Source organism: Poecilia reticulata, linkage group LG17 (genome assembly GCF_000633615.1).
Source record: "Poecilia reticulata strain Guanapo linkage group LG17, Guppy_female_1.0+MT, whole genome shotgun sequence".
In the NCBI taxonomy this organism is placed as follows: Eukaryota; Metazoa; Chordata; class Actinopteri; order Cyprinodontiformes; family Poeciliidae; genus Poecilia; species Poecilia reticulata.
The window spans coordinates 23,324,512-23,335,978 of record NC_024347.1 but is presented as its reverse complement, the minus strand read 5'-3'; the positions used below and the strand labels follow the sequence as shown (position 1 = coordinate 23,335,978).

At 38.9% G+C, this 11,467-nt stretch overlaps 1 protein-coding gene across 2 annotated transcripts in view; it reads left to right on the top strand.

Moving 5' to 3' along the window:
* LOC103479751 (guanine nucleotide exchange factor VAV3-like) overlaps positions 1-11,467 on the top strand; it is a 64,268-nt gene that overhangs the window by 43,452 nt on the left and 9,349 nt on the right. For both annotated transcript variants that reach the window (XM_008434379.2, XM_008434380.2), the window contains exons 21-25: positions 2,308-2,373; positions 2,618-2,652; positions 2,788-2,904; positions 8,659-8,746; positions 9,099-9,228. In XM_008434379.2, the coding sequence (XP_008432601.1) occupies positions 2,308-2,373; positions 2,618-2,652; positions 2,788-2,904; positions 8,659-8,746; positions 9,099-9,228 (436 nt within the window). The remainder of the gene's footprint in view (positions 1-2,307; positions 2,374-2,617; positions 2,653-2,787; positions 2,905-8,658; positions 8,747-9,098; positions 9,229-11,467) is intronic.

Sequence of the window (11,467 nt, the reverse complement as noted above, 5' to 3'; positions counted from 1 at the left end):
AAAAAACACTGAATCTGAACAGAACCTTGTTTGTTTACAATGAAAACTCCACAGGGTGCCTTTAATCTTCAGCGTCCCCGGTGGCGCCAGAGGATGGAATTACAGAACACTGAGAATTCATATCCCCTGTTACCCAGAAGGCAATTATCCCCCATCCCCTGGCAGAACAATACAATCAATCACTGTAATTTCATTTGATCCTCTGGCTGCTGCCTGTTTATGCCAACAGAGTAATAAGTTTAATCTGTATCATACGCTTATCGAAAGCATAACAAATAGAGAAGGGCTCTCTTAAAAACCTTTGATGAAATGTTATTACACAGAATGAATCATAGAGATGGGTAAAGATTCGCTATCCAATTTAGTTACTGCCAGGGCTTGGATGGCTCCAAAAAGCATTTCATACCCTAATAAAGAGGAGTGAGGAGGGAAGCATAAACAGGGCAGGAAGCTGAATGAGAAGCTTAACGTGTCCCCACCACTTCTTGTCTTCTCATGTTYGCTCAATGGACTTCAAATTGACCTCGAATTTGAACTTGTAAGCCCGTATTATTAGGTTAATKCTGACAGATGTTCTTATTGTTTTCGAAAACATGAGACACATGTTAGTGGATTAAAGCTGTATTAGAAGCTAAACCTAACCTTAAAGTGGATATTTAAGTTTAGGTTTAGCATACTCCTGTTAAAATGCTAAGTTTGTTTGATTTAAAAAAAGGAAAAAAAATGACTAGAATTCATCTTAGAACTTTTWGTTTCACATTTTATAGTGACCTGTAACCTTTAAACTGAAAAACAAACAAAATGTAGCTAAAATAGGTGGCAGCATAAGTTTGCTCGCCCTGTTGAGTCAGCACAGGTCCTAATTTAGCTATATTTTCTATTACCACTTTGCAAAATCACTTAAAATCTGTTTTATGGGCTCCAGCCTTTTTCAGGGTTTTGGCCAGATTCACAGATCTGGACTCTGACCAGGTGATTACAAAACTGTAATCTTCTGTTAAAGCCATTCTTTTGATGATATGGATGTGTTCTTTGCATTGTTGTGATGAAAGATGAAGTTCCTTTTAATTTTGAGCTTTCTAGCACATACAGGTCAGAAGGTTTTTTTTTCCCCAAGTTGCTCACAACTATTTAAAATTATGACCCAAAATTTCAGCTTTGGTTTCTTCAGACATTGTAATTTTACATGTAAAAAAAAAAAAAAAATAAGTCAAGCTCTTTTGGCTCCTCCCAGTGGTCCTACTGCCAAAAACACACCACTCCCAGTCAGAAACAACCAATCAGAGGAAGGGGGAAGGCCTTAGCACTGTCCATTTGTTCAAGCTACTCACACCTATCCCCTATGTAAGGCAATTTAAGCTCAACATTGCCAGTGTGCTGCAGCTCTGCTAATGACACAGAAACAACCTATAAATAGATAACGAAAAATCTCTCAGCAACGATTGGTTAAAGTTGTGAGATATCAACAGGAAAACTGTTGACATCTCAAGTTCTCGGCAGGCTCAGCTGTGGAGGGACGACTGTAGGGCAGGAGAGATCAAGGTGGAGTGACCTGTAAGGTGTGCTTGTTCAACTTTTCAGTCCATGGTTTTCTCAGAACTCATTATTGCAGCTCTAACACATTTTTCACAAGATGCCAAATGTCTTTGGAAGATGGCCGATTTGCCATCATACGTCATAAGCCCAGACTTATGATGATCACAAGGGGAGTTTGACTGTGGTGGCTAACTCTGAACACAGCAAGATCCTCAATTATGTGAGGGTGTGCAAACATTCCCTCTTGTTCTTCTGTTGAGTTGCACATTTTTAAAGGTGGAAAAGGCTCTTTAGCGGGTCTGTTTTCTATATGTGCTGTATTTGCATTAGAAATAGAGAGGTTAATTTTARCAGTAGGTTTTATTTGATGCAGACAAAAGTTTCTGTTGTTTGTTTTAAAGAATTACAGATGAGCACATATAACTTGCGATTGCTTTGGGCAGGTTTCCTGAAAAGCAGCCGCGTGTCTCTGGCGTGAGCCCGCGCTCACACTATTTAGATATTAAAAGACTAGAATACGATCCATTATTTAGTGTTAAAACGAGGCTCTTGTTTTGATGCAGTACAAATCTAACTGCCGGCAGACTTTGAACCATAATTAACTCAGGCTGCAAATTAGATGCACTGCTTGTTGTGTGCTAATTGCTGAGGATTTACTGAACCGAGAGTGGGGGTAGRAGGGAGGGCTATAAAGGGGGGGCAAAAAAGAGGGAGAAAGTTCATCTTAACCCAGACAAATATAATGCGATTAACAAACGGCTGCCATTGCAGGGCAAAATTCTGGCGACAAGCAAGACTGGCTTCTTTCCAAGTGATGCTGTGAGGCCTTGCCCATGTGTAAGTGTTTGTATTTATCCAAATCAATAACAAAATCTAGTGTGATTACAACGCATTCAGTAGATAATGGCTACTATTGACGTCTGAGCAATGAGATGTAGGACTTAGAATTGCCTTTTTTYACTGAAGAAGACTTATTTTAGCCCTCAGATGTGRCTTGAATATCACATTACCTGTAATGACCTCCACCCTTTGTATCGATCGCATTAAAACACAAAATAACCACAATTCCTCTCTCCGCCAGGTTCCAAAACCTGTCGATTATTCTTCCCAGCTTTGGTAAGAAAACAGAGATTGTGTATGATAACCATAATCCATTTCTGCACTATATTATTGATTGCTATCCATTGTTTTCATTGTTATGTCATGAATGGGCCGCGGTGTAAGTGCAGTAGTTGTTCATTGATTGCTCAGGTTTGCAGGGCTAATGGAGAGATACCAGGCTGAGGTGGAGCTCATCGACAGAGGGAACAGCACTTATCTGGTTCGACACCGGAGCAAAGACTGCAACGAATATGCCATCAGCATAAAGTGAGTATCGTGACGGCATTCTGAGTCTTCCACACTTCATTCAAAATGAATAGCAGAGCAGCAGAAGAGGATCATCCTGTGAAGATCATCTCAGTAAAACCTAATTATTGGATTGAATTAGATTAGATTGGAAACTTTATTAATCACTAGAATAACATGAGTTTATAACACAAAGCAGCACATACAGCTAACAACCTGATGTACAGAWTTAAGAATGAATTTAGAACAATAAAATTCTAAATCTAAGCCTCGCATCTAAATGCGTTGATCAATACAGCAAACAGTTGTAGCTGTGTGGAAAGCAGTGCAGATGAAAACAGCACAGTGGTCTCCATCTCAGGCCCACTTCACAACAAACTCAGACCATTAGAATAAAAATCTGTGTTGGAGAAATCTTCATAGTTGCAACTAGAATGCAATATGCTCTCGGTTACTGGTAATGGAGCTTCAGGAGTTCCCTTACTCATTTTAGCATGTTGATGTGATGAAACTGTGGTCCTGTTGGTGTCGGCATATRTACGGGTCCTGGTTCAGAGTATCTAGATGGGGCTACAACTTCATCCCACCCACACACAGATGGTAGTGTTTCAATTAACGTAATGTTCTCGGGAAAGAGTTGCATAGATGAGCCATTAAAGGGAAATTCTATAGATCGTAAAGAAACATCTCATTACTGTGTTAGTGGCGGTGTGGAAGTAAGGCCAGGGATGGATGGAAGAAAAACCTTCTTAGTGATTAGTAAGAACCCAGTAGCATCGTGAATGCCTCCACATAATGAAATAGATCCAACCGATCCAAACGATGATTGAGATCCTGGAGACCGTGGAGCATTGTTCATATCTTGTGCAGAGACATCATTGAAAAAAGCTGRCTGCTTATCCGGGGTGTTGGTGTTACTAGCTTAATTGAGGGTGAAGCGGAGATAGTACATGACATAATACACATTTCTGTGCAAATTACCATCCCAAAATCCCAAAATGTCATCTGTTTCCCTGTGACATTTACCAGTGTTTGTCTGGACATCATTAAAACATGGATTCCACTTAGTAAAAATTCTTAAAACCAAACGTCTTAGCCAGGGTACAATCCTTACATTACATTTTTCTGAATAAAACTAAAGAAATTGCCACCTCAATAAAAGTAAACCACATTTTTCTCCTTCGAAAGGGCCTTTCATTGAATAAATATGAACGTTAATACTTACAGGTTACTGATTTCTTTGAATGTACGATGCGCCCCAAAACCAAAAATTACCAGGGGATCTTATTATCCTGCCATTCCAGGTCAGTCTAGCCTTTTGGATTTAGAAGCAGCAACAGTGGATAAATGAAAAAAGTTGACAAAGCCCAATTTGTTGTAGTCTCATACGAAAGCTTTTACAGAGCAGCAGGTCTTACGACTGCTCTACCTACAAAATAAGGTCCAAGAAAGAAGATTCAGTGAACCGCTACAGGATCCCTTCTGTCGCCCATTGTTCATTGATGTGTAGGAAGCAAAGGCGGTGGGATCCCGTAGATCCCATTATACAGTCATTAAATTGCTGTGAACTTTTACGCCGACTTTAATAGAAAGGTGGTAGATCACACAGTGGGCTGCTGCTTGCTTTTTGGGCTGTGCAGCTGTAGACCAGTAAGGACGCCCAGGCTGAGCTTTTTCCCCTCGCTCAAAGTGTCTTTGATGGACGGGCGAGTGTCAGAACTGGATGAAGCAATGGAACATCAGTGATCTGACCTGATGAATCGCCTTCTTCTTTTACATTGTGTGGAAAGCAGGAGAAAAGATGTCAAAGGAATGGACAGCAGGAAAATGGCAAACTGACAGAGGCACTATGTTAGGCTGAGTGATGATCACCTAGAAATATCTCACATYCTGGAGGATGTGGAGGTAGGAGGTGGGACGACATCTACATACGTGTAGATGTCGTCGAAATTTCTACCTGTATATTTTGACAAGTCCTACGTTGTTCTTACATTGCTGCACTCTCTCGACTTTATTTTTTTTCTGATGGTATCAAAAAACTGTGGCGATACTTTCAATCAACAGGGACAGGGGAAGATGGATGGAGCTTAAAATCAGAACAATCTTTAAATAAAATCATAAAACATAACAATGTTTCTATTTTTCTGGTCACTATGTTGTGACAGTATAACATGAGACAGTTAATCAATGAAAAAAATCAAACTCCTTTGCTTCCTCCCTGTGGTCCTACTACCATCTGCAGAAATACATCGGTCAGAAACAAAAAACAAATCAGCAATCAATCACGCTCATGTAAGCGCTGCTCACACTCTTCCCCCATGCAGTGAATGTGCATGTTAGTTAGCATGGCCTCTGGTGGCGGCAGATAAACAGTTCATCTTTAATGGTAAGTTGTTTTCCACCATTTGAACAGCTGCAGCAAACTTGTAATCCAGAGCAGCATGTACACAAGCGTGATTGACAATACTAAGACCCTCCTCCTGACTTTTATTGGTTGTTTCTGATTTGTAGTGGTATATTTCTGCAGATGGCAGTAGGACCCCTGGAAGAAGACAAAGGAGCTTGATTTTTTTCACAGATTATCTGTTTTTTGTTTTACTGTCACGTCAGTGACATTTTGAACAAATGTATAAAATACGGGCTGCACAGTGGCACAGTTGGTAGAGCTGTTGCCTTGCAGCAAGAAGGTTCTGGGTTCGATTCCCGGCCCCGGTCTTTCTGCATGGAGTTTGCATGTTCTCCCTGTGCATGCGTGGGTTTTCTCCGGGTACTCCGGTTTCCTCCCACAGTCCAAAAACATGATCCTCCCGCAGTCCAAAAACATGACTGTCAGGTTAATTGGCCTCTCCAAATTGTCCCTAGGTGTGAGTGTGTGTGTGCCTGGTTGTGTGTCCTGTGTGTCTCTGTGTTGCCCTGTGACAGACTGGCGACCTGTCCAGGGTGACCCCGCCTCTCGCCCGGAACATTAGCTGGAGAGGCACCAGCAACCCTCCAGACCCCACTAAGGGACAAGGGTGTAAAGAAAATGGATGGATGGATGTGTAAAATACATATTTTTATTAAATTTACCTACTGCAACTTTAAACCAGACTCTTCATAAAATCTGACTGAGCAAAAGCTGCCCTGGAAAAAAAAAAGGGTGGCATTTTCTTTGATCTGTAGATGTGCAAAGGTTTGACATTCTGCAGAAATATTTTCAGCTGCAGTTGGAGTGAGGGTCTGGCTCTAGAAAGTATAGAATCACTTGGTAGAACCATGCGTATGCTATACAGTATGTATTACACTGTAGTGTTGAAGAGTTTAAAAATAAGTTGCCTTTCACTCCCCAATTATTGCCTTGGTCTATCACATAAAATCACAAAATCATGGAGTAAGATGCGCATTTGAAATGTGGCTACTCTTTTACAGTTTTCATGTCAACATATGAGATTCTGATTTAGTGTAAACATGATTGTAGTTGGCTTAATTTATGCATACCGGGCAAATGTGACTTAGAGAAAAAGTGGAAATGGATTGTCGTTTCATTATCCGGCTATGCGTCTCAGACATAAGGAACACTCGATAGCTTTTGATGGCACCACTTGACGCACTTTTGTTACAACTCTTAGAAATGCATTTCAAAAGAGGGTTAACAATACCTTTGAATTGTAGATACCACGTACAATCCCACAAAGCCCCAATAAAAGGCTGCCTTATCTAGAAGCAAAGTGGCTTTTTGTCTCTCTTTTGAAAAGCAACTTTGTCTGTTTAACTAGTGAACATCTTTCAAGCCACATCAAAGCGTGTACGGTCTTTTAAAAGAAATAAAGGCCCACCGAGTCCTCCTGACCTGGCATGACAATTGTGTGAGATTATAACGACGGAAAGCGCGCTCTGAAATAGTGTTTGGATGTTAAGACTATTTAGCCAGTGACACACCATTCCAGCCCATTTATTTCTGGTCGGCTCGCGCAGTTACTCATTCCTTGCTTTGATCTAGTGGGCCAGTTTCTGAACAGTCCAATCCTAATTGCCCGTCTCAGTGCTTAAGATCATTATCAGGATGGCTGTTTGAGATAATGGAGCTTTACGCAGCAAGCTCTTACCGATCAACTAGAGCTGTTTAATGTCAAACTACACCACAAGTGGTTGGCCTATGAGCATATCTCTGTGTTCAATGTAGTTTCCAGCCCTGCGAGTATGAGAGAGAGACTCTGTTCAGAAAACATACCTTATATGTCTCAATGCGTTATACCACAACACATACTGGATAAATAATATATTACCCCTCATATATTTATAATGTATCAAGGAAAACACCAGACGTGATGGAACTCTTTTTAATGTTTTGTCCTAGATCTTACATGCCAGTCTGTTTCTCTTTGTTTCCCACTTTTTGGGTTTAGGCTGTCACCCTTTCCTTAAGTGAACGCATTTTGACTGTGTTCACTCTGAGTCTTGTACGTATGTTTCTCAGATAGCTTTTGTTATGATTTACAATATCTTTACTATTATTATTATTATTTATTTATTTTTTTACATAACGCTGTAAATAAGAAGTCCTTTAACATGTTTAACTGTGAACATTATTTACCATGTTGGTTCTAAGTAAAACATCAAACTAATAGAGGATATAAATGAAACATTATTGTAGTTTTAATCCTGGACTCTTTTTTTTTGTCTTAATGTATAAGAAGTTTTGCAAAAACCTTTTCACAGACGTACATCACAAAGGCAAAATAATAAGACATACATAAAGGCCTGTCTTTACGTATGAAATAAAAACACCTTCAGTTATTTCTTAGGAGTGTGTGCAGTCTGTGGGACGTTGGGACGATGTTCCAGAGCTTCAGAGCCACACAGGAAGCAAAGAAACACACACCTGGAAATACAGCACCAAATGAGATAGAAGAATGTTACCGTTCACTATACAGGAAGCAATTAGCTGCTGCAACTCCACTGTGTTGGTTCTTGCATTGTCCACAAATAATAAAATATGATTATGATAAAAAATTACTTAAGATCAACCATTTAATTTAGCTTGAACGTAGGAAACTGCTTCCCAACATTATTCTTTAAATCTTAGAAAACCACTTTTACTTCTTAGAGACAAGAAAGGGAAAAAAGGAGAGTTTGATGATCATGAACTTAATCTATTAAGAGAAACAGAAGACAAACACCAGCATGCATCTACCAAGCATCTTCCCACGGCTGTAAAAGACGTGATCACACTGCTCAACACGCCATTTCTGCTCCTGGCTGTTGGATTGTTTACAAGGCTGTGACTAAGTAATTGCATTACATTAATTTGTTGGGTTTTTTTTGTGACAAATGTGTTATAATAAAAACATATTCTATACTGTGGTGATGAATGCCAAATAAATAAACATTATTAATTGAACTGTAAGAAATTGCTTTGTAATCCAGCAAGGTAAAAATGTATTCACTTCTTAGAATATGCTTTTTGTGTAATTGGTTTATTACGTAGAGTTTTGTTAATACCTCCTAAATGGCATAAAGTCTTAAGAATAAAGTACCAGTTTCTAAATAATACATTAAAAATATAGCTTAAAATACATAAATACTAGGCATAATTGATGAGGTCTATGACACTTTACGTATTTATTCAAAGAAAAAAAACTTTTTTCTATTCAGTTTGTTATGGAAACATACTTTCTTGCATGACAACCAACTAATCTCTCAGACGGCCAATCTTTATGGTTCACCTTAGAGACCAAACGGAGGTAAAAGCATGTATAGTTGATTATCAGTCCATGTCCTTTTCACCCTCCACAGGTTCAACGATAAAGTCAAGCACATTAAGATTCTGACCAAGGACGGATGCTTTTACATCGCTGAGAGCCGCCTGTTCAAGACTGTGCTGGTAACGGCTTTGACTTTGTATGGATTTTTATTTTTTTTATTTGGTCCCACAGAACTCTGTAGCATTAATTGACGATACCTTTGCTGCTCAGTTGAGATATATGAACTTTTTTTTTTTTTAATTTACCTTTTTGTATTCATGTTGGAAAATGAGCCGCTAAAATATGTAATTAGCAAATACTTGCAGCACCTGCAAGTCATAAGATTTTCCATAAAAAAATATAAATATATGATCATGAGTTAACATCAAGATATGTCAAAATAAAAGGTGCAGTACCTAAATTTTGGTGCAAATATAACCCAGACTCAGCCCATGTTTCGCTGAAGTATTTTCTTGTGCTCGTCTCACACAGGACTTGGTGGAGTACTATAAACAACACTCACTGAAAGAGGGATTCAGCAGCCTTGACACCACTCTGCAGGTTCCTTACCGAGAACTGTCCAATGGAAACATGCCTAAGGCCATTACCAAGGTTGGCAACGGTGAGTCTGCTTCACAAACATCCAGGTTTCTTCCCTGACACTTTCTGCTTGATAGGTGGAAACGCTACATGCTCAGATCATGTCTTGAGCCGGTTATATATGAAAGACATTCTAAGGAAAGCTTTTGTTTTCGACCTGCTTCCAAGACCAGCATTTGTGGCTTTTGCTATAAAAAAAAGAGATCAGATAAGAAGGAAAAAGGTGATTTTTGTTCTTTTTTTTTTTTGGAAGGCTGCTTACCTGCCAACTGTGTATAACAGGCACAGTCTGTGCTGAATCCTTTCTATGTTATCACATAAAATAAATAGTAGAAGTTGTTTTATGAAACATTTTGCTCAGATCTCACCCAACAATCTTAACGTTTTGCTTCAATCAAACCGTTTCGCTCTTGGGAAGATGAGATAATATCTGTCATAATGTGTAACACACTCTAACTTATAAAGTAATGATTCTGTCATGAATAGCACTCTGGCTGAACCCTTTCTGCTGTGTCCCCCACGCGTCCTGCCCTACTTAGACTCCCCATTTTTTCAGATTAAGACAAGCCTGCTCACCTTTTGATGAGTTAAGTTTTAAAATCTGATATGTCAACTAATTTGTCCAGCTCTGGCCATGTTTTTGAGCAAGATAATATCAAATTGGATCCAGAGTACTTAAAATTATGACTTCCCTTTAATAGATTTCAAATTTATTCTCTTGAGTAACCTTTTTTATTTTCAATTTTAGCAGCGTAGACTAAAAAGAGAGTAAAATTCATAAAATTCCTTTAATTTAGCTTTGGATCAATGGGAAGATTAAATATCTCACCATTATAAAGTTGTTGATTTCAGTTCAGCTGTCATGTCAATGTTCCCTTAAGCAAGGCATTTAACCCCAGCTTGCCTACTGAACTGCATTTTGCTGAGTGAATATTGTGAGTCTGGTTGAGTGAATGTTATTCTAAGTTGAAGCACTTTGAGTGTTCAATATGAGTAGAAAAATGCTCCACCAGATCAATCCATTTATAAAACATTCAGCAGATGAAATACACTGGGAACACTGCGCATTCTTTTCCAAATCAGAGAACGAAGAAACAATTATCAAATTTGTTCTTACTTTGGAAAAAGTGAAGAAAAGTGAGTTCTGGGGTGTTCAAAAAATTTGTAGTGTCTGTATTTTTCATAAAACCTCAAACATTTACTGTATAAATGAAAAAATAGCTTTCTAAGATCTATTTGTACTCCATACATTTGTTGCTTGGAGTTCACCAATTTCTGAAAACTATGAACAAATATAGTTTTCTGCATCCATAACTCTAGATTTCTTGGTTTTGTCTAAGAAACTGTATGTTTGGTTTTCTTTTGTATTCAGATTTGGGGATTGTACCCCCTAACCTTATTTTGGTCTGGAACAATGATTCTACACACTTACTGGCGTGGTTGGGGTCATTGTCCTGTAACAAAAAAGAATTTCAGTTGCCTTATGTTGCCTTCAACATAAGGCAACATGACCTCTTCAAGTTGTTGATGCATTCAAAGTGACCCATCATCTTTGGTATGTGGTAAATTGCCCTGACACACCGGTGTGAAAAACATCCCCTGTCACAAGTGGTGGGTTCGAGAGGACACAAATTCAGACAAGGAGGGGAGCAAAAACTGAAAGCTTTAATAATTCACACAGAACTTAAAGAAATCCAAGGGACAAAGTCTAAAAAAAGTCCAAAAGGAAACATGAAGCAAACATATCCAAGAACTGAGAAGAGAAACCTGGAGCATGGAGGGTTGACAATCGAGCAACCAGAGTGAGAGCAGCTAAAAGAGAAAAACAGATAACAGAGGGGATACAAATGCTATGAATGGCAGAACATAAAATAAACAGACAGAGACCCGAAACTAGAAAACAATACGAAAACAGAACACAACTTCACAAGAAAGAGCCCAAAGCCAATAGGAGAAAGGAAAACTCAGCAGGAAAAGAACACAGAAATATCCAGAATAAATCAGGAAGCTACAAATCAGAAACTCTGGACTACATCTCTAGATGCATGAAACTTAAGTGTGTAAAATAATAGAAAGTTTGACATATCATTATGCCTCAGCCACCATGCTTCATAGTGTACTCTGGATTAAATTTAGTGTTTAGGTGCCATCTGGCAGACAGTGTGTCAATAAAAAGTCGCACTGTTTCTCTTTAGTCCAGTTAATGTGTTCTTTGAGGATTTGTAACCCATTTAGAAAGTCATTTTAAAAGATGGGACCAT